This window comes from Callorhinchus milii, unplaced genomic scaffold, assembly GCF_018977255.1.
Source record: "Callorhinchus milii isolate IMCB2004 unplaced genomic scaffold, IMCB_Cmil_1.0 Scaffold19, whole genome shotgun sequence".
In the NCBI taxonomy this organism is placed as follows: Eukaryota; Metazoa; Chordata; class Chondrichthyes; order Chimaeriformes; family Callorhinchidae; genus Callorhinchus; species Callorhinchus milii.
The window spans coordinates 11,009,725-11,032,582 of record NW_024704760.1 but is presented as its reverse complement, the minus strand read 5'-3'; the positions used below and the strand labels follow the sequence as shown (position 1 = coordinate 11,032,582).

Here is a 22,858-nt window from a genome sequence, read left to right as displayed (position 1 = left end):
TAATAACAATAATAATCCTAATTTTATGGTTATGTTACCTTGTTCTCGATTCCCCACCAGAACTTTTCAATGGCAATGAACTCCTGTGGAAACATTGAGAAACTGTCTAAATGCTGTCCTCTGCCTCTTTGTTCAGTGTGGTTTATAAGAGCACAGGCACAGGGCGAAACCTTGGGCAAGTTTCCTTACTCCACACGCCTAATAATAATCCCTCCAAAAACCCAAAACAATAATTAAATTGGTCATTTTCAATCTACGACTGTTTGTGGGACATTGCTGTGCGCAATTGGCTGCCGCGTTCGCCCACAAATATACAGTCAATTCACTTTACAGTGTGTACTGTGAAGCGCTTTGGGACGTCCTCCCGACGTGAAAAGCGCTATATCAAATGCAAGGATTATTATTATTATTATTATTATTAAGAGGCCCCAGTGTTACTGCTCTCCCCAGTGCTCGGTGTAGACTGCTGACACTCGCCATAAACATCAAACCTTTTAAATCCATTGTTATTATTTAACCCCCAAGGGTCCCACTAATGTATTTATTCAATCACCTCAAAGTAGACTAAAAGTTAAATGTATTTATTATTGTCAACATCATACTCTTACATGTCCTAAACCTGTTAACTGTAACATTAATGTGTCGCCCTGTGTAACTTCACTCTGTCGCTCTCTCAAATGTCACTGTCAGCCTTGCTCACAAGCACATTTACCGCAAGGTCAGAAGTTGTGGATTTGAGCCAACGTCTCCCTCCCCCAGTCTCTGCCCAACTAGAGCTCAGTGTCCAGGCTGATACTCCAATCAGTAATGAGGCACTTGTTGAGCTGCCTGATCCTGGGCAGAGCTCCACTGAGGCCTGAACTTATTTCAGGGATCAATGGAGCTTGTAGGGGTGTGCAGTCCTTCAGGTGAAGGTGTTAAAGGTGGTTACAGGTGGAGGTTAAGGATCTTGTGACTTTGAAACCAGAAAGAAGTTTGCTCCTAGTCAGCAATCGTCCAGGTGAATTCACCACAGCGCTATTGTGCTATGTTGCTGATTATATAATGGCCCTTGTCTTTGCCTATAGAAACAGTCACTGGGGCAAGAGAACCCTCCCACTCAGCTCTTGTTAACGCTGCAAGCTAAAGCCCTAATGGGCAGGGTAGTCCTAGCTGGACAAATAGCAGGAATGCTTGCCAATAGCGAGTTGTTCGAATCTGGAAGGCTTTGCCTGAAAGGGCGGTCGAGGCCGATTCGATAACTACTTTTAAAAACGCGGTGGACGGTATTTGAGGAGGACGGGTTTGCAGGTTATGGGGAAAGGGCCGGGGAGTGGGGTTGACATTAATTGCTCTATTCAAAGAGCTGTCACAGACTCGATGGGCCGAATGGCCTCTTTTTGTGCTGTACGATTCTATGATTCTATGGAATGCAAGCTCTGCGGTTTGGGTTGGTTAGACTCCAGCAGTTACCCCAATACATACTCTGGGGTCCCCAAGTCTTGGCTCTTACCAACCTGGGTCTATTACTTTCCGGAATTAGGTAAACAGGATGCGTCCCTCCAGGTAGAGAGAGAGTGCGCGTTCCATTCCAACAATCTGTCTCTGGATTATCCGTGTGTGGTTGGGGTGCATGGAATTCTCAGCTTGGTTCGGATTCTCTTAAGAATGGGGATGGGTTTCCGCTTGTGTCACTTTGCTTGACGGTGATCCCTGTCACGTAATGAGATGCTGCAAAGCTCTGAGGGCTTTTTTGACCATTAAGCAATTTCCTTCAAAGTGTGACCTGACTGCATAAGCAGCAGTGCCACCTAACGGATGTTCAAACGTTTACAAGCATTTGCATCAATCCACCAGTTGTGAATAATTGTCATCAGAACATCTGAAAGCGCTGCACAGGATTTTATTGTAAAATGTAGGTGAATATGGCAACAAATTTTTGACAGAAATGTCGGTGCAAACAGCCAAACATGTTTATCTAAGGGCTCATTGGACCGGACACAAGGAGAGAAAAATTCCCTTCCTTTTCATATAGGCCACGGGATCTATAATGTCTCATCAGAAGAACAGCACCTCTGATGCCCCCCACCCCCCCACCCAGCGTATTAGTCACTAAGCCAGCCTGATACCCGTACATGAAACAATCCGGGAAGAAGGGAGCTCTGCAGTGTATGGGCTTATCAGTCTTAAAAAGACTGCAGTCTGACTTTACCTCAGAGGCAGCTCAGGAACATCCAAGCTTTCATAAAATAGCATAATAAAATACCCTTCGGATGAGATGTTAAACCGAGATGTCTGCCTGCTCAGGTGGACATTAAAGATCCCATGGCACTATTTGATAAAGAGAAGGGAGTTTCTCTCTTCCGGCGTCCCTGTCAACAATCCCCCAAATAAAATTGGTCACTCACTCCATGGCTGATTGTGGGACGCGCACTGGCTGCTGTATTTCACCCTCAAAATACAAAGTCACTACACTTTACTGTTCCCGCCCCACTAGAATAAGCTGTCATCACCCCCATCCTCAAAATATAGAACACCTCTATATAGTATGGTATTAAATGTGACATTTCTATATAGTCCGATATTAACAGTGAGAACCTCTATATAGTCTGATATTAACAGTGAGAACCTCTATATAGTCTGATATTAACAGTGAAACCTCTATATAGTCTGATATTAAGAGTGAAACCTCTATATAGTCTGATATTAACAATGACACCACTATATTTAAGCGCTCTGAGACGCCGCCTAGCGTGGAGGTGCTATATAAGTGCAAGTTGTTGTTGTTGTTGTCTGATATTAAAAATGACACCTCTATATCTTCTGATATTAACAGTGACAGCTCTATATCTTTTGATATGAACAACGACACCTCGATATAGTCTGATATTAACAGTGACACCTCTATATAGTCTGATATTAACAGTAACTCCTCTATATAGTCTGATATTAAGTGATATCTCCTTGTGTAAGGGGACAGAGGTGGGGCGTCTCTAGTTCAGATACTCAGCCTTGGTGAAGGTTTTCTGCATGTGTCAAATAGCTGACTGACCAAAAAAAAATCAGGCTGTAACATTAACACTAATATTAAGTTCATTTCTCCCCACAGCCTTTTATATTTTTCTATTCTTCTATTCAGATGTTTTACTAATTCCCTTTTAACAGCTATTCTGGAAAGTGCTTCAAGCAGAATTTTCCAGCGTCTTGGGATGTCCTCCCGATGTGAAAGGTACTGTATTAAAGCATTGTTGTTGTTTTGATGGAGCACTAAATTATAATAATAATGTTTGCATTTAATACAGTGCCTTATTATGTGGTCAAGACATCTCAGAGTGCCTCACAGTATTTTACTATGAAGTGTAGTGACTGTGTATCTTGTCAGGGAACCTGACATCCAATTTACACACAGCAATGTCCTGCAAATAGGCAAGAAGTGATCAATTTTATCTGGCAGATCGTTGGCCAGAGAGCACACCGAGAGAAACTCTTCTCTTTTTGAATAGGTCTATGGAATCTTTATCATCCACTTGAACAGGCAGATGAGACCTTGGTTTAATATCTCATTAAAAGGATGGTACCTTCAATAATGCAGCGTATCCCCCACCCCCCCCACTCACCCCGCCCCCAGCACTGAGCTGGAGTATCAGCCTCGTCTACGAGTTGTAAGTTCTAATACTGAGCTTTGAACCGACAACCTTCTGACTCAGAGCTGAGAGTACTACCGAGTGAGCCAAGCTCAATACCATGCTGCATAATCATAATAATAATAACCCTCGCATTTGATATAGCGCCTTATCACATCATTGAGATGTCTCATAGCTCTTCACAATATATAAAGTGAGTTGACTGTATATTTTGTGAACAAAACTGTATAATTTATATGCCTGCATTGAAAAAAGACCCTCCTAAGTTTCTTCCTTTGTTTTTAGCAATTAACTTAAATATACCAATGTTTGATATATTTATTTTTGAGGCTCTCTGGTTTCAGTCTAGCCTGAGGAGCAGTCAAATAATTATTGGTGACTAGAATTACTCTGAATACTTGCACTCACACATGCTGCATAATGAACTCCAATGACCCTTCTCAGAAATGATAATATTGAGTCATTTTTAATGTTCTTTCTGAGTGAGCAGGTGGGAAGGATGGAAATAGTTCACACTGGAGCTCGGGGAAATATTCTTCTTTGAATTCAATTAAGTGACTTCAAAAATAGCCACTGGGATTTCTTGGGATCTGAAATTGGCACAGAATCAGAACATCCCTTCGAACACTCCTGTTATAGATCCCGTAAGGTGACATTAGATAGATTAAAACTTAGAAGAGTGTTCTCATTCTGGGAAGGGGGAACTGCCTTATCCTTGTCGTTGTGTCCCCGCTATATAAATACCCCCTCTCTCTACCCTTTTCCAGGTCTAATGATAGCACAGTTTCCCCAGCCTGTCCCTGCAGTGTTCAGTTCTAAGGTGAAATAGATCTAATGGTTATAGTTGCATGCCGGGAAGCAAACGCTCACATTACGCACAACTTGCATGATGGTGCAGCTGTGCAATTGTACTATCTTAGGTGCAAATAATTCCATCAAAGAAATATGGTCACTCAATCCATGACTGTTTGTGGGACGCTGCTATGCACAATCGGCTGCCACATTTCACTCACAAAATATACACTCAATTCACTTTAGTGTTATTATTATTATAATAATCCCTCCAAAACAAAAAATAATAAATTGGTCATTTTCAATCTACAACTGTTTGTGGGACATTGCTGTGCGCAATTGGCTGCCGCGTTTCGCCCACAAATATACGGTCAGTTCACTTTATGGTCTATTCTGTGAAGCGCTTTGAGGTGTCAAGAAAAGCACTATATCAAATGCAAGGATTATTATTATATTATTATTAGAGTATATTGCAAAGCATTTTGCCCAAAGTTGATAAGCCACTATACCAAATGCAAGTATTATTATTATTATTATACAGTGCACATTCATGCACATTTGTGTTGTATGTGTGTAAACATATATGTACATGTGTGCATATATATATTTAGTGTAAACATATATAGTGTATGCATGTATACATATCTGTATGTGTATAGTATATAATTATTTTATAATTTATGTACACTGTGTGAGTGTGTGTGTGTGTGTGAGAGAGAGCTGCAGCCTCAGCCCCTCTGCTCTCAGTGGCTGCTCAGCTACTGCTCTGCTCCTTATATATCGTCTATTTATAGCCCGATGAGTCAGTTGACGTCATCACGCATGCGCACACACACGGAACTACACCCCCCAGAATGCAACGGGAGCACACCGCATACGCACCGAAGCGCCCGTAAGCCCCTCCACACGACTGTTCTCTTTTGCCTGAATGAAAGCGTGGGCGATTGCGAAGAGCGGCGGTTATTTGAACCTCAGGAGTAAGGGGGCGGCGGCGGGAGGTTGCGGCTCCGGGTGTCGGTCGCGCGGGTCTAACGGCGGCGGGTAGCCGAGTGGCGAGCGGGGGCGACGGGCGTGTGGCGTGCCAGGGCAGGCGGTCCGCGGGCAGCTGGCCGCGTGGGGTCCTGCGGCTGGGTGTGTTCGGCGGCGGTTGGAGCGCGAGGAGCAGCCGTTACCAGGCGCGAGCTCAGCCCGTCAGCGGCCGGTGGATCCCTCCCTCCCGCCCGCCCGTCACTCTCCCCTCCAGCCCTCCCGGCCCAGCGCTCCTTACAGCCCCCGCCGCTCGCGGCACAGCAGGGCTCAGCGGTGAGTCACGGTGAGTGAGGGGAGCGAGGTCCCCCTGGGCTATGGTTAGACCCCAGGGGACAGCCCCTGAGGCGGGGGGGGAAGTGCAATGGGGGGAGTACGTAACTGGTGGGGAGATGAGTGTGTGTCATGGAGTATTGAGTGTGTGGGGGGTGAGGGCAGAGTGTGTGGGGGTGAGGGCAGAGTGTGTGGGGTGGGGGCAGAGTGTGGGGTGGGGGGCAGAGGGTGTGGGGTGGGGGGCAGAGGGTGGGGGCGAGGGTAGGTGGGGGGGAGGGCAGAGGGTAGGTGGGGGGAGGGCAGAGTGTAGGTGGGGGGGGAGAGGGTAGGTGGGGGGCAGAGGGTAGGTGGGGGGCAGAGGGTAGGTGGGGGGCAGAGGGTGGGTGGGGGGGCAGAGGGTGGGTGGGGGGCAGAGGGTGGGGGGTGGGGGCCAGCGGGTGGGGGGTGGGGGCCAGCGGGTGGGGGTGGGGGCCAGCGGGTGGGGGGTGGGGGCCAGCGGGTGGGGGGTGGGGGCCAGCGGTGGGGGTGGGGGCCAGCGGGTGGGGGGTGGGGGCCAGCGGGTGTGGGGTGGGGGCAGCGGGTGTGGGGTGGGGGCAGCGGGTGTGGGGGTGGGGGGCAGCGGGGTGGGGGTGGGGGCAGAGTGTGGGGGTGAGGGCAGAGTGTGTGAGAGTGGGGCAGAGTGTGTGAGAGTGGGGCAGAGTGTGTGAGAGTGGGGCAGAGTGTGTGAGAGTGGGGCAGAGTGTGTGGGGTGGGGGGCGAGGGTAGGTGGGGGGCACAGGGTGGGTGTGTGGGGGGGCACGGGGTGGGTGTGTGGGGGGGAGAGGGTGGGTGTGTGGGGGCAGAGTGGGTGTGGGGGGGGGCAGAGGGCGTGGGGGTAGGGGCTGCGGTGTGGTGGGGTGTGGGGTGAGGGGTTGAATGTATGGTGAGGTATGATATTGAAATTCATTGGAATTGGGTGTGTCTGGTTCTCTGAGAAGATGTTTTTGGGAGAGGGAGGGGGAAGAGTGCCGTCAGCTGATGTCAGTGCATCAGTTCCCCTATTCCATTGATCTATGACATTTGAGTGCACTTCACTGTGCAATGATTTAATTGAACATTGCAGTTGCTTTGGTAATATTTGCATTTGAATCACAATTTTGCATCTTTGAATCGCCGGCACAACTTTTTCCTGTAATCTTTGATGAATAACCTTGGGTGCCTTGGAACATCCTCGACATGAAAGGCGCTACCCGAGTGTAATTTTTTATCATTGTTGATAGGGAACTTTGCTGTTTTGAGAGGAAGAGTGAGTAGAATGTCCAAGTGTAGCCTCATTGTGAGGATGTTTTTAAGTTCAATTTATGTAATTGTGGTGTAAATTGCTTCATTGTGTTCAGCAGAAGTGAACCACTTTTTGAAAGATAAATGCATTGATGGTATCTGGGATTTCTTTGATGTATTTAGAATGATCTGTTGCACAGATGGGATAAGATAGAACGATGACGGGAAAGGTTGAGAGCATTGCAGCAACTACTTGTAATTACACGTACATTTTGACCTACCTGGAGAGCATTCAAAGCTTTTCACAAAGATGAGGTCAGGTGTTGAGCAATAGAGGAATGCAAAGGTAGAGGTGACTAGTTGAAGCCAAAAGGGCAGGATTTATAGAGGAAGAGGGGAGGGGGTAGCGAGGGAGGGAGTTCCAGAGGTTGGGATGTAGAATTGCTGAATGCTTGGACACCGACGATGGCACAGAGGCGGTGAGGCTTGAGTTAGCCAAGCAGAGGGAGATAACATATCTAGTGAAATATATAGAAATAATACATAATAATATATTTCTTTTTCTAATCTAATTTAATTATCAAATTAATTGGTTATGCAACTCAGGTTTGCTGGTGGAATGATCATTAATAGGTAGGGATGTAGTTAGAAAGATACAATGCAATTCATATAGCGCCTTTTAACATCGGGAGGAAGTCTGAAATCACTTGACAATTGTGGAAGGGGACCTGAGCTGGGGGGGTGCGAAGACCCGAAGTGAAAAGATGACCAATAGTGTATTCAGAGAGGGAGGTTTTAAGGTTTGTTTTCAACAAAAGGGAGTTGTAGGGACTCTGACATGTAGTTCTAGAGACCCAATCAGCCCCCATCGATCGGGGGCACGGATAGGGTATGGATCTAAGCAACCAGGTTGAAGTTGGGGCTGAAGTATAGTGGCGTTCCGTAGCATACTGGTTAGAGTGTGTGCCTCACAAGTGAGAGGACCTGGGTTGTGGAGTCTTGTAGCTCTGGTTAGAGCACTCGCTTTGCAAGTGAGAGACCTGAGTTCAATCCCCGGCAGAGGGCGAAACCTCGGGCAAGTTTCCTTACTCCACACAGAGCCTAATAATAATCCCTCCAAAACCAAAATAAACAATAATAAATTGGTCATTTTCAATCTACGACTGTTTGTGGGACATTGCTGTGCGCACTTGGCTGCCGCGTTCGCCCACAAATATACAGTCAATTCACTTTACACTGTGTTCTGTGAAGCGCTTTGGGACCTCCTCCCGACGTGAAAAGCGCTATATCAAATGCAAGGATTGTTATTATATTCCTGGGAGGGGCGAAACTGTAGGCAAGTTCCCTTACTTCACACGCCTCTGTTTACTTAACAGTGAGTAGCAATCTGGTTGTTAATCGATTGGCTGATTGCTGCTGTGCGCAATTGGCTGCTGCATTTCGCCCACAAAATACAGTCTTTACAATGTATTATGTGAAGCATTTTGGGACATCTCAATGACGTGATAAGGCGCTATATCAAATGCAGGGTTTCTTAATATGGCGGCAACATAGTCACATGTTTTATGCTAAATTGTGTTCTTCCTCATGTGGCTCCTGACGGATGCTTCAAACCTATGGTTGTCAGATTATTAATGATCAACTCGTGACACTTCTTCAGGGGTGTGTGCAGGCAAATACTTTTCGCAGGTGAGATTATTCCAAGTTTATGCAGACAAGTTGGTCTCGTTCATGAGCAGGACTTGGAGCAGGTTGGGTGGTCACAAGTAGTTAGACGTTTGACAGTCAGTGTTTGCATTGGTAAACTCTGTTTTTGACTGTTTAAACTTCTGCATACTCTGCAGTCACCAAGTCTTGGGTCTTGCCAACTCATACCCCGTAATATACTTTCCAGAATTAGTTAAGCATAGGTGTGTTCCTCTGGGATGAGAGTGTACACTCTATTCTAAGCAAATAGAAATTTCCATGCATGTATGGAACTCCCAGTAGTTTGATTTGAAGGCAAGCAAGTTGATGCGTTTCTATGTGTCGGGACACCCAATCCAGTAAAAATCTTCAATGTAGATTTCTGTCCTTTAAAATTAAAATCAATGTAATGTAATTTAATTAAGTTCTTATTAATGATTGCTCAGATCTTCAGCTTTTTTCTGATATATTGTTTGAAAAATAGCCATGTAATAACTGGGTAAATTGTAGTGCCAACTTGTTTTGTTGGTGCATTCTTTCTTCCACGGCAGGTGCTAAATTTAGTTCAGGCCAGTAACTACTGCTTTTTATTTTGTGAGTAAATGACCGCAGCTAGATGAATAAAGCTTTGATCTCTTTTGCTGGGTTATTTTTAGAAAATCAAAGGAATATTCTGTCTTGTATTATACCACATTGCTGACAGTTTGAATCCACACAACAGTGCAAGATAGCCCTTTGTGTAGCTGCAAACTGTAAATAGCAACACAATGTTGGACTTTCCCTAGTTGTGTCAGCATTTCTTTAGAAGAAAAATCCATGCCAGTGTCTTTCAAGGAAACCCACCACTGTGTGAAGAGATCATACTGAGACGGAAGTGTGCGTGCACTCTATTGGCTTTTGGCCTGAGACACTTGTACCTTGTTTGGGAATGTTTATTTTACTATTCAATATCAGAGCAATTACTCAATCTGGTGTGTATGTAAGAAAACCTTTTGATTTTGGCAGATTAAGCATTTGCAGTTCAATAAATAGTCACTTTATTAAAATGTTGTGTCAGTAGTGCATACACAAGTGCATTGAAAACATGAACAAAATGTTTTTATTTTAGTTTTATTGCTGTACTTATGTGAAACCAAAAGTGACCATGTTACCAAAAGCGATCTTGTTGAGATACTCAGGTCTGTTGTATTATTTAAGTTGTTTGAACAGAAAATATTGCATGTGTCCTTATGTAAAGGACAACTGATGAAATGTTTTGGACATTGCTTGCACAACTCCAAATAGACCTACACTTTACACATGGCTTACACATAATAGATACTCATTTTGAACCAAGTATGATGGGGCCACTAGATCTGTTAGTTAAAGGGAGAAAAGCTTATAGGAAAAAGTAATATAATCTGATTTCTGGTAAATGTGATATGATCGACCAATTTAACATTTAATCACATTTGCTGTTTAAACAATCTTTAAAATATTTTGTTTCATCATCACTTTTCAGGAATTGCTGGAAGTATTTAGCTTTAAAATAAAGGAATGCAAAGTTTCTTCAGTACTGTTCATTTAAAGTTACGTTTTGCTAGAAAGAAGGGAATAAACTTGTGAAATCGATCTTCACACTTTTGAGGAATTTTCTATCAATTATATTCACAGCTGATCATGTACTTCTATTTTCAGATTGGCCAGTGAGGAATGACGGAATATAAACTGGTCGTGGTCGGAGCTGGTGGTGTGGGAAAAAGTGCCTTAACTATCCAGCTGATTCAGAACCACTTTGTGGATGAATATGATCCTACAATTGAGGTAAGCAACTACAACCCTCCTCTATGGGTAGTTGAAAATTAAACCTATTATGCTTAGTTTTAAAAATGTCTCTCCAAATGTCTGATCCGCTAGTAAGAGAGCTCACACTCCATTCCAGACACACGGAAATTTCCAAGTCTGCTTTGGATACTCTTTTAATTATGGGGATAGGTTATTGTATGTTAGTCTGACCTGAAAAAATATACTAACTGAATAAAAGTTACCAATCGCTTTGTGGATCACTTCCAATGCAACTGGGTTTAAAAACTAGAAGGTTTGAAGATTGAATCCCTTGCTGAGTTAGCTGAGCAGATGGGGTAATGGGTGGGGTCCTACAATATCCCAGAGTTGGGAAGAGATTCCTCCCTATATACTATCAAGAATCCTGCTAGAAGGCGTGCTTTTGCATTGAGTAAAGACACAATTGGATTCACCTTTATATCTCCTGCAGTTAACTAACCTATTGACATTTACTGTTGAGGATCAAACGTGACCAGTGGCCATTTGTGTGAGGTCCTGGAGGGTGTCTGCTGTGTAACTCAGAAGCATCAAATGTCTTCAGGAGAGGAAAGAACCAGAAATCTTTGAAGGATGATTGGTTGGCACAAACACAATCATAATTACAGCACAGTTGCAAGGCTTCTTAGCCCTTAAGTATTCAAGGCTTTGTGTGGTATAGGCAATCACCTTACAAAATGTTTACTTTTTAAAAGTTTCTCTGGTTGCACTCTGTTGTGCTGTCAGTCATGCAAGGGGGATGTGGAGAAGATTTTAAAAAGTTGACAGAAGTAATGTATTTCAGGGTGCGCTGTGGTATCTACTAGATTTCTCTGATGTTGAAATCCTTTTACAATCCTTTAACATTCTTTTAAAAGGATCATGTGCCTTTTTGCATACATCTATATATTTGTACTTTTATTTCTGCATCATTTGTTCCTTCAAAGAATGTCTGTTTTGTTCCCTCATCATTTTGTGCTTGTTATTTTTGGGCTTGTTGAAATATGAAGGTGATCAGTTGGGCAACTTTACATTCATATTCTGACCTGAAATGTTTTGTTATGTTTGTTCAGGAATCATTTTTACACTTGTATTCTGATTACCTCTTCAGGATTCCTACAGGAAGCAAGTTGTAATTGATGGTGAAACATGTTTGTTAGACATTCTGGACACAGCTGGTCAAGAGGAGTATAGTGCTATGAGAGATCAGTACATGAGAACTGGAGAGGGATTCCTCTGTGTGTTTGCCATAAATAATAGCAAATCCTTTGCAGATATTCACTTATACAGGTGGGTTAATTGTTTTCTTGTTCCATTGTGAAGCTTGCTGGCTAGGGATATGCGTCTGTGGGTATTTACTTTTTAAGTGTTGCCAAAGATAACAACTTCAGCAAGTTGCTGTGATATAGTCCAACTATAGCTCTGCTCATGAGTTTTTCAATCCAATGTTTTTGTGAATTTCCTATTTAAATCTATTTCCATGTACTTTATCTCTTATTGACAATAAAGTGTCCACTGACACTTAATTGCTAAAGTTTGTGTATGATTAGCAGATATGGTACTGGAGGGGACATCAACCCCTGCCATATGAAAAGAAAAAAAATCCAAAGCTTTCAGGAGCAGAAGGAAAAACAAAATGAGTGTGAAGAGAGAAAAATATAATGTTCCTGTTTCAATTAAGGCATGCTTAGGGCTGTTCAATTAAGAGGAGAAATTGTGATTTGTGATAATTATTTGATCAATAGTCCATCCAATTAAATTGAAGGCTTGACAAATTGCTCTGTAGGCCAGCAAGTCCCTAGCTGCTATAAGCAGCTTTAGGCCCAGCCTTTGACAGGATCAGGGAGGGTCACATTCACAGAGTAGTTGTTTTCACTGGCTGCATTTATCAATTTGATAGCGATCACTAAATAATGCATCATAAATTGTAATTTTCCCCATAAATATGTGAATTGTGTGAAGGATCAACCAGTAAATGATTTCAGATCAACTAATTTTCTCACCAACTACAAAATCAATCTACACAAGATTGAGGAAATTCAAGTATGAACATTTGAGCCAGCACTCGTGCCGAAGCTTACACTGCTGGTTTCCTCTGACCATGATGACCATTGTGGTAGCCTTCTTACTTTGCAGAATCATCAGAACTACGGTGCGTCAGTGGTTCAGTCCAAGATTAGAAGCATGGAAGCACTTTCTGAACCTTTTGCTTCCAATTTACATGTATGAATTACAATCCAAGTTATTAAATACAAATACAAAATTACATTTGTAAAGGCGCCTTTCACGTCGGGAGGATGTCCCAAAGCGCTGGAGATCAGGGAGGGTAGAGGGTGGCCGAAGGCGCAGTCAAAGAGGAGGATCTTGATACTTGCCTTGGAAGAAGACAAGGGAGGGAACGAGGCGAAGGGTATGTCAGATGGAGTTCCAGAAGGTGGGAGAAGAGAGGCTGAAGGCCCGACCGCTGATGGTGGGGCGGGCAGGGCGAGGGACGTGGAGAAGGCCATGACCCTGCCCGGCCAGTGTTCTCCTTGTTGCTCCTCTGCAGGGTTGATTTATAGCACCAGTCAGTGATAGAATGAAGATTTATGGTTTGGGTTAATTTCTGGTATATGTTGGCTGCATTGATTTCTAATCATGAGTAGCTGCTTACTCATGCTCCGTTCCCTTTTCACTTTTTCCCAGATCAGCAAATGAAATGAAAGTTTGAAATGCAATAAAGCCCAACTCATGTTTGTTCTTGTAAATGTTGCAAGTTGCATTATTTGCTCAAGATTGAATGATAATGTCCCTGCTGCAATTGAAAGAACTTCATGTGGTCAGCATGTGCAGATTTTAATCACCATTTATAATGTTAAGATACTAAAAGCCAGCCTCCAAGTAATAACATTACTTCTCTGCAGAAAGCAACTGCATTGGGTAAAATAAGTATAGATTCTTGGCTTAAAAATTGATTTCATTCTGGAACAACAGTTATAAATAGACTTGCATTTGATAAAGCATCTATTATAATTACAATTTCTTTCAGAGGAAGCCTCAAAGCACATGAGCTGGGTGGGGGGAAGGTTGAAGGGTGACTGTGGTGGTGGGGAGAACTGAGGAAGTTTGAAATGTAATTTGTTGTTGTTTGCTGATGGGGAGTGTGGTCAAAGTGATAGGTCCCAAGCTGACTGAATCAAAAAGTCTCAAAGCGCTTAGTAGATAATTTCCGTAATGTGTGGTGAATGTGTATTTTGTAGGCAGACTATACAGCCATTTCATGAACAAAATGTCCACAAAACAGCCATTTTTTATTTTTTTTATTATTTTAAGAATTATTAAACTGGAGACATTTTGAATAGTTTTGTGGGATCTTCAGAGACTACCTGAACGGGCAGACGAGTCCTCAGTTTAATGTATTATGCAATTACTCTATGTACCTTCTGTAATTAACCTAGAAAAATGACTCCATAAATCTGTAAAATGGCTGTAAAGGCCCATATGATTGGAAAGTTGGATTGAAGGTGTAAGTTTGCTCTGTTTAAATACGATGGTCGCAGGTTCTGGATATAATTATGCTCCCTGGGCTTGCAACCTTTCTGTTTGTCTTGTAAAAGTACATCAGTTTATCCCAGGTCTACTTATGATGCAACCATATTAATGTTTATACTTGATCAACTGAAAAACAGCTTTGGGGACTGTCTTTTAGCCAGTCTGTACCAGTTTTGTCTTCATTGTGACTCGTCCTTTACTCGTCCCACAAAATATGGAATGTGTGTAATTTTACTTCCTGATTTTATGATTGTCCATTTTTTCATCAGGGAACAGATAAAAAGAGTAAAAGATTCTGAAGATGTACCCATGGTCCTTGTAGGGAACAAATGTGATTTACCTGCCCGAACGGTGGACACAAAACAGGCACAGGAACTGGCTAGGAGTTATGGGATCCCTTTCATAGAAACCTCAGCCAAAACGAGGCAGGTAAGAAAAGCACAAGACTGATCGACAACCCAGATGCTGCAGGTGAACTTTTTTGTGTGTAGATCTGCATTTCAAATTCCCAAGTTGAATTAATTTTTTCTAAGATTCTTCAGTATAGAAGAGCATATTCTAGTCAAAATCTATTTTTTATTACTTCTACAAAATCAGCTTTTTTCAAATAATGGTTTTACAATTGTGCTTTGCTTACCCGCATGATGAGAGAGCATAATTTCCTGGAAGTGATGATTCCCCTCCATAGCCCTATTAAAGTTAACTACAGCTTGGCTTAGCTTGGAAAGAATTGATATTTGTTTTACCCCATCCCAGTAGCTGTGCTTATTCTACTTATAGACTTGGTCCTTTTACTTCATGTCAGATTTATCCATGATATTTCGCATATGCCAGTTACATTCTAAACTGGTCATCATAGCTTGCATGAGGGTGACCTGCAGATGTCTTCCTCTTCACAGGGGAGTAGCTACGGTCCTCTTTATGCTTTCTCATTATGTGTGTGTGTGTGAGATCACAGATTCATCAACATGGGGAATCAAATCTCTATTGCCACGCCTGCATTGCTATTTATTCATCTGTTCTCTTGCTCATTGGTGTGCATATACTTTATTCTCGTCGCTATGTTTGCCGGTGAGTTTAGATGGGTTATTTGAATAGTGGGCCCCAGCTCAACTTGTATCTATGCATATACTTTGAGCAAAACATCTTGGTATCCCAGAATTGTTCTTTTAGAAATTTTGACCTGACAAGTCATCATATAAAAACATTTATAATTTAGGTAATGTTTCTGTTGAGATTCGTTGGGTATTTAAAATGTAATCTGTAGACTTGTCATGTTCAGACTTATAGTTTGCAATTGCTAAACCCTTTAAACTTGTTCAGAAACAATCTGTGTAACTTAATTTATGGAAGGCTTCACTGCCTTCTAATTACCTTCCATTACGTTAAGTTCACATGGCCAAATTCAAACATTAGAATTTGGGGCTTAGCTCAGAGGGTTTAGTGATAGTTTTGTGTAGCTCTGGTCTGATTGCTGCTTTTCATAGATTTACTTCCTCTCAGTGGTATCTTCTGTGGATATTTGCTAGTCTACTGATCTAGTTTGAAATGCAAAACTCACAGTGGATACAATGCCAACCAATCTCCCGCAGAATGAAATAAGAATTCTGAAATGTAACTCTCCAAACCTTTGATCAAAATTATATAACTTCAGGGAGAACATTTGTTCAATAATATAAATATTTTCAGATTTTTTAAAATTTTATTTCAGATTGTACATTTATCCTTTAAAAAGCAGCTTTATTTTGTAGTATTCCCTAAACTCTGTTGAATCTATAGTATAAAACTATTTTGTTTATATCAGGATGAACTCAGCAGCTGCTTTTCGTATTGTATCTTTGTGAATGGTTGGTTACCATGATAACTATTCAGTGGAAACCACTTTTAAGCGGACGGCAGTTAACCTCGGACACCGGATAAATTAGACAAAATGTCCGGCCCAGATTCATTTGGATTCTTACCCATTTGAAATATGACGGTCAACCGGGAAAAACTACCATCCCTGTCTGATCTGTTCAGCTTAACCGTATTAGGAAATGGGTAGCGGCCAGTGGGGGAAATCAATTTGCGAATCACAGGTATAAAATGAAGGCTGAATTATGCAAACATAATTGCCTCTTGCTCTGGGAGACAACATTTTTGTTTGTTTTCATGGCCTTAGTAACTCATGAGCATGTTTCAAATTAGATGCAGTATTACTATCAGCAAAGGTATATCTAGAACTTACTATATTTATGAAACTTATTTGCTTTTCCATTTTATCAAAATCCTCCTAGCTTTTGTTTCCCTAAATACAATCGTTTACACCAGTGTATCTATTTCTATTTCGTTTGAAGTGAGGCAGAGCATTGAACACTAGATCACTGAGGTTGACTGACTCTTGACCCGCTAGGAGGTCATGCACGCTCATAGTTTGTTCACCATTCAGGATGGATTTTAAATTGTGTCAATGGAATGTGTGGGAGAGGTTTGGCTATATTTCGGCTGCCTTTTAAAATGAATTGCTCTTCAGTCTACTGAGTTCTCCAGTTCATGCTGATTGACAGAAGGTCACCTACTGCACTGGCATTTTTTTTATCATCAATTTACATGATGATTTGCCAAATAAAATCCAGTATTAATTTTGTTAATGCTGAAATATGCATTCCGCTTTCCCAAACTGTGCTAAAGTCCGATATGACAAGACTGCACTTTGTGACCTTTGTTTGAGTCTGCATGAACTATTTAACATTCAGGTTAAATACCATGGAATGCTTATTTGATTTAAAACAACCCTAATTTGTAAGTACACAATCCTGTTACATTAGAGAAGCAATACTGGCCTCAGAAGCCTTGGGCAATTTTTTTTTAAAAAAGGATAGTCACTTCAAATCCATGATTGTTTGCGGGCTACTGCTGTTTCTAATTGGCTGCTGTGTTTTGCTCACACAGTATACAGTCAATTCATTATACAGTATATTCTGTGAAGCTCTTTGAGATGCCGCAAAGATGTGATAAAGTTCTATATCAATTGCAAGGATTATTATTATAAACAGTCAATCAATAGGGATGCTCTTCATTGATGTCTACTGGAAAGCTTGTGTGAATATCGGGTGAGAGAAATGAGGTTAGGTGCATTGCACGAGGTGGCAGGCCTATATTGGACAAGATTCGCCTTTGGCCACAGGCACTGTAAAAATCCCGGAAGTACTTTGAGACGTCTCAATGGCATGATAAGATGCTATACCATAAGCAAGCCATCTGAAAATTTTGAAATGCTCCCTTTTATTATGTCTATGTAACTTATATATTTGGCTTCCAAGATGAACCTTTAGGTGAAAGGTTAGGCTTTAATAATAGACTTGGGTGTGGTCGAGCCAGATGTGGCGATGGGCTGTGAGGTTAAATTTGAGTGTTGCATTCAGCACAAGCTTTGGACATTAAGGAGCGTGTTCATACCAGGAGGACTTGTGGGGATAAAAGGTGGTCCAGAATGTGATAGGAGTAAGGATGTTAAAGATTACAGCATGGGAAATGGCTGCGCAGAGGGAAGACTGGCCTACATTGACCTATCAGTCAGCACTGTGAAGGCAGAGGTGGCTTTGCGGCGACATATTCACCCACCTTGATTTCCTTTCATTAAATACTGAAGGACTTGCCTTTATTTTTGGTTATAGGGTGTTGAAGATGCATTTTACACACTGGTACGAGAGATCCGGCAGTACAGAACGATAAAACTCAACAGTCAAGATGATAGAAACCAAGGCTGCTTGGGACTAAAATGCATAATAATGTAATTAGGTAAGTTATATCAGCTTGTATTTTGTACCATCCATTTTTTCATCTATTTCCCATCAATTGTTCTTTCTTCCTTTGCTTCAACCGGGGTACTGATGAATTCCAATCTGGAGATTTCTCCAGAACCATCACCTATTGGCACTCTGATTTTCCAGCTGGAGATCCAATGTAGCCTCAAAAAGAGACCATATTTACATTGCTAAACTATCTGTCTGTCTGAATACTTGGGATTGGGTGTAATTAAGTTAAGGGCAAACATGACGATTTTAGGTTTTGACGCCCTAAAGTTTGAATACTTTCTGACAACATCAAAGAACTTTTTAGTTAAATGTACTTTTGAACTGGTGCCTCAGTAGAGTGCATTTACCTTTATAACATGCACTTAAGTTCCAATTTATTTTATAAAGTGCTTCTAGATTTATTATTTTATGTGAAGGGTGCAACAAAATACAATTTCTTGTAAGGTCTGGCATTTGTGCCTTGCATCCCACTAGAAATAGCGCTTGAGTAATGGTATATGGGTTGGTTTATGTTTACTACCAATCTAGTGTTTTTGATCACATGCAAGCTTTAGAACAGGTTTGCACAAGCATTTAAAAAGCTGTATTAAAGTGCAACATATGGAATTTAATCCTGTCTTTACACAGCTTGATAAATCACATTAAGCAGAAGAAGCATCCAGAATAGTCGCATTCTCTAACACTAAAATGGTTCTTTGAAAGTTCTTCCAACATTCAAAAGGGAACATTTTTGAGCAAAGGCGACAGAAAATCTGCATTCATTCCCAACATACATGCCTACCTCTTTAAGATATCAGCAGCTGCACTCTTGAGTGCAAATCATGAACCTATTTGTCTGATCATGTGCATCATAGTATTTCAATAGGATTTTTACAGTGCATCATTATAAAGAGCACAGCAAGCCAGAATGTAAACTGCATGCAAGTGGGAACATACCTTCTTAATTCACAGTGAATGAAATATTCCAAGTTTGAAAGCTGCTTATTTTACACTTGTGTAATTTAAATTTAATTTCTTGCAGGTTGCTGAGGATACCTGCTGTACAGTCATCTATGAAATATGTAAAAAAAAAAGAGCAAAGACAAGAAAACTCATGAGTCCAAAACGTTCAATGTGAAACTGCAGATCTACTTCCTCTGTTTTCCTCTACACATGCACAGCACGTAGAATAGGTTTGCTAGGTACAGTTGCACTCCTTACATTTTTTTTTCAATGGATCACACAAAATATACTGGATTTTATTTTTCTAGCACACTACCCTTATCGTGCAGAAGTGGCAGATGATCAAATTCTAGCATATTCCTCTGATAAATCCACAAGTTTCTTTTGTTTAAAAAAAAGTGCCTCTTTTGCAGCGCAAGTTCTAGCTCTAGCCTTAGTTATAAGACTTGGCTACTCCTGTCTGACTCCAAATATGTAACGGATTTCTTCATTCCTTTGGTCTTGAGAGCTGAAGATATTCCCTGACACCTTCTCTCCTCCAGTAAAGTTTCTCTTTTCTAGTTGACACCTGGCCAGTTCCCTTGTCACATGTGCACAGACAAAACCTCTCAGGAGGGATAATATTGAAACTAGTGAAAGGTGCTTTTTTGTGATGTCAGCAAATCCAAATCCTGGTGAAATGTATCCCCCAATCACCTATTATAGATTGATGAGTATGAAACTTAATTTTTTTAATTACATTTTAATTTGGATTTTTGATTGAAAATACTGTGGTTGTACTATGCACACTATGAAAGGGCTATTAATCACTTGATGATAAATTATTGCAATGATCTGAATTTGATGATTATGGCCAGACTATTGGTTATAGTTGGTGCCTGACTTTCTGGACATTTTATACCTACTGGTACAAATCTGTTGTAGGCACTCAAATAACTAAGTGCCAGGTGAGATATTAAAAGTGTAATAGGCCATGAGATTGGCACCAAATTAACAACTTCTCTCCAAGGCCATGAATAGAAAGTGTCACTCTTGATGGGTGCTCTACACAAACCTGACCTGTGTGCCTTACCTAACTTGGGAGTGCTTTATCAACTTTTGTAGTTTTCCAACGCAGTCACTTTGCTGAGTGAGCAGCAATAAGAGTGCATATTGTTGTGACTTTTCAAGCTTTCATAGGTGGCTGTGGGCAACCTTGGAAGATTTGATGGCCAATATTTACAGCTGAGGAAAGCTTTAAGACCTGATGTTCTGTATATAGATCTTGCATTCCCTTTTTGCCTCACTGCTAACTAGAACCAATTCTTAACCAACAGGTAACATGTTAGGTTCAGGATATAATTTCTAAACTGGCATATATTGGCTTGTGGTACCAGGGCTTAAAACAACTTTCAGATCTTGGTTAGGAGATCTGATACACTTAACAGTTGTGGTTTTAAAGATTGTACAGATTAGGCAAGATCTTGCAGAACTATGAGCACATTAAGCTGACAAGGTGCATCACATCTCCACAAGCTGCTGCAATGCTCTCATAGCGATTGACCAGACTGAAGCTGAAATCTGCAACAAACATTGGACAAGTGTTTCTAGGAACATATTTCAGCACATTGTGCTGGGGTGAAGAACTCTTGTTCTCTAATATTGGATGAGCAGTTGTGATCACTGTGCTATATTGTACAGTCACCATCTTAAAATGATGAACTTGAGCCTTTTTAAAAAGGGAAAATGTTATAAAATGCCATGATCATTGTTTATAATATGCTTCGACTTCTGTTGTATGCTAGTGTCAGTGTTACCAATGCATGCCTATATACTTCATTATGGCAGCTGATGTTCTGAGATATCCCTGGAAAGTACTGTATTGCTGAAGATGCTGTTGGTGTTAAGTAAACTGCAGTCTTTTTGGCTGCTTCAGACGCCGATGTTGTATTGTGCAGGATTGAGGGCCCACCAGTCCCACAGCACATGGTTACTCTCGGCATTATCTGGTGATTATGATAAAATAGCAAAAAAAACAACCTTGACTTTCATCCTCACAGGTATTGACAACCACTGTATTTGCCTTCAAAATTGTCTTGGTTTTATTACCTAAAAGGTTTATCTCAGATGTTGCTTTGCTCAGGTGTGCTATATAATGATCATCACATCTTTACTTTGGTCTTAATTGTCTTGTTTTCTGTCTCCCCTCCCCCCCCATCCCAAGTCTTAATATAGGGTTTAAAAGAGAATGTTTGACTTGTTGGTATCTGCTCTTGTTTTTGAATGTAAATACAGTGCCTGTTTGATACTTTTGATCTAGCACTGCTACAACTTTCTAATCTATGTACATTAACATCATCATTAGTTCCTAGTGGATAAATGTGTAAACTAGTCCCCGTTTATAAATAAATCTCTCCAAGAAACTTCAAAGAATGGAAGCAGTTTTCCCCATGGATCATCACTTCCAAGCACAAGAGGCATTGAAGCTGCTGCTGTGTTTCCTACCCTGAGAACTTGTCCAGTTGACTCGAAAGCCATGAGGATGGGGTGGAAATCTCCTTAGCTGTTTGAGTGGGTCTCAGCAGTAAAAGTAGAAATGAAGCCATAGAATTTTGAGGCAGGTGTGTAACTTGCTACATTACGAGGCTGACTGACCACACTGAACGTTGAAGCTTCCTAAAATTCCCGCTTTTATTTGTGATGGTGTGATTCAATTTGCCCCCGGATATCCACACAGCTCACAAGCAGCACCTGGTGGTAGATAATGACCACGACCACAGTCAAGTGCTGAATTGTCAGAGCAATATTTTGTCCCTCTAACTTGAACCAACATAAGTGTATAGCAAATCTTTAAAGATAGTATCAATTGTGCTATGTGTAATATAACTCCTGGCATCAGTGAATCAGACATTGCCTTTTAAAATATGTAGCTTTATTTGAAAATTACTCTGATTTTTTTTGTAAACATATTAGAGTGATGTAATGGTATGCAGTGGTGTGGCTGATTGTATTTAATGTTGTGTTTCCAGTCTTGTTTAGTGGTCCAAGTCAATCAATCTCTGCAAAAATTACCTTTTCTTTTATGTAATTAAAATATTAGTATATGTACAGTGATGGTGGGGGTTCATTTTATCAAAGCATTTGCTGTGATTTCAGAGTGATAACTTTTGATTACTAGTTATGTAAAGATTTGTTGAGGCATTGCATCCCTTTTTCAGTTTTATTTGCTGGATTGCAGAGAATTAACACCGTTAGTGGTGAATGCTCTTGAGCAGGTTTCAAACTCTTTAATTCTGACACACAATCTATGTAAATTTTATTTAAATATCCTAACTTAGTTTCTATATTTAAAAAAAAGTTCTCAGAGTTAACTATTTAGTTTTGTCCTGATTTAAATTCATCAGAAATTATCTTTTAAGTCTCAAAGATCTCAGTCCAGCTTTTCCGGCGACATCTTTCTTCTCACAGGCAGAAACTTAAATCTTAAAGGGAAAGTGCATATTATTCTCACACAGTTTTTTACGTTTTTTTAAAAAAAGCTTATAATTTCATTTGTAGGGTAATTCTGGCCTTAATGATATAAAAATGGGATCTGTCTCTTGCAATATCTTTCTCCATTATCTATATTACTAGCTGCCTCCCATAGCAGTTGTATTGAGTTTGGGGGGAGGGGGAAGCTTTTACCAATTTCACACCTGTCCGACCCAAAGGAATTTCAGCTTGCCTTTGTACAGGTGAGAAGGTTGTGAGCTCAACCCCCATTAGCCTATCCAATGTCCCAGTACAACACTGAGTGTGTGCTGTAGTTAGTTGTGCTATATTTTTGAATAAGATGTTGAACTTAAGGTCATGTTTAGATTAGTGGAGGTTAAAGATCCCATGACACTGTTCTAAAGGAGAAGGAAGATTCGCCCAATCTGGCAAGAAACCCCCAGATAAATTGGTCATGATATGAATGACCATTTGTATGATCTGTCTGTGCTCAAATCGGGTGCTATGTTTGCTATACAGAATCCCTGCACTTGTCAACAAGATTTTTGGTGGAGTTATCAAACACATTGAGTGGAGTCCTGTAGCTCAGTGGTTAGAGCACTCGCTTTGCAAGTGAGAGACCTGAGTTCAATTCCAGGCAGAGGGCGAAACCTTGGG

At 41.2% G+C, this 22,858-nt stretch overlaps 1 protein-coding gene across 2 annotated transcripts; it reads left to right on the top strand.

The window, feature by feature from the left end:
• The first annotated feature begins 5,658 nt into the window (after positions 1 to 5,658).
• Positions 5,659 to 21,819, top strand: nras (NRAS proto-oncogene, GTPase). 2 transcript variants are annotated; one of them, XM_007910226.2, is made up of 6 exons: positions 5,659 to 5,727; positions 10,338 to 10,463; positions 11,572 to 11,750; positions 14,261 to 14,420; positions 17,648 to 17,771; positions 18,810 to 21,819. In XM_007910226.2, the coding sequence occupies exons 2-5, from the start codon at positions 10,353 to 10,355 to the stop codon at positions 17,765 to 17,767; spliced, it is 570 nt and encodes a 189-aa protein (XP_007908417.1). In that variant the 5' UTR covers positions 5,659 to 5,727; positions 10,338 to 10,352; the 3' UTR covers positions 17,768 to 17,771; positions 18,810 to 21,819. The 2 variants fall into 2 exon arrangements, with proteins under 2 accessions (XP_007908417.1, XP_007908418.1); XM_007910227.2 differs by having other exon boundaries at positions 5,691 to 5,717.
• The last annotated feature ends 1,039 nt before the right edge of the window (positions 21,820 to 22,858 follow it).

What these genes read in the sequence shown, in the direction of transcription:
- nras (XM_007910226.2), top strand. Translation starts at nt 10,353, where the DNA reads ATGACGGAATATAAACTGGTCGTGGTCGGAGCTGGTGGTGTGGGAAAA. An exon ending in AATATGATCCTACAATTGAG is followed by an intron (nt 10,464 to 11,571) that starts GTAAGCAACTAC and finishes TTACCTCTTCAG; the next exon opens with GATTCCTACAGGAAGCAAGT. An exon ending in GCAGATATTCACTTATACAG is followed by an intron (nt 11,751 to 14,260) that starts GTGGGTTAATTG and finishes TTTTTTCATCAG; the next exon opens with GGAACAGATAAAAAGAGTAA.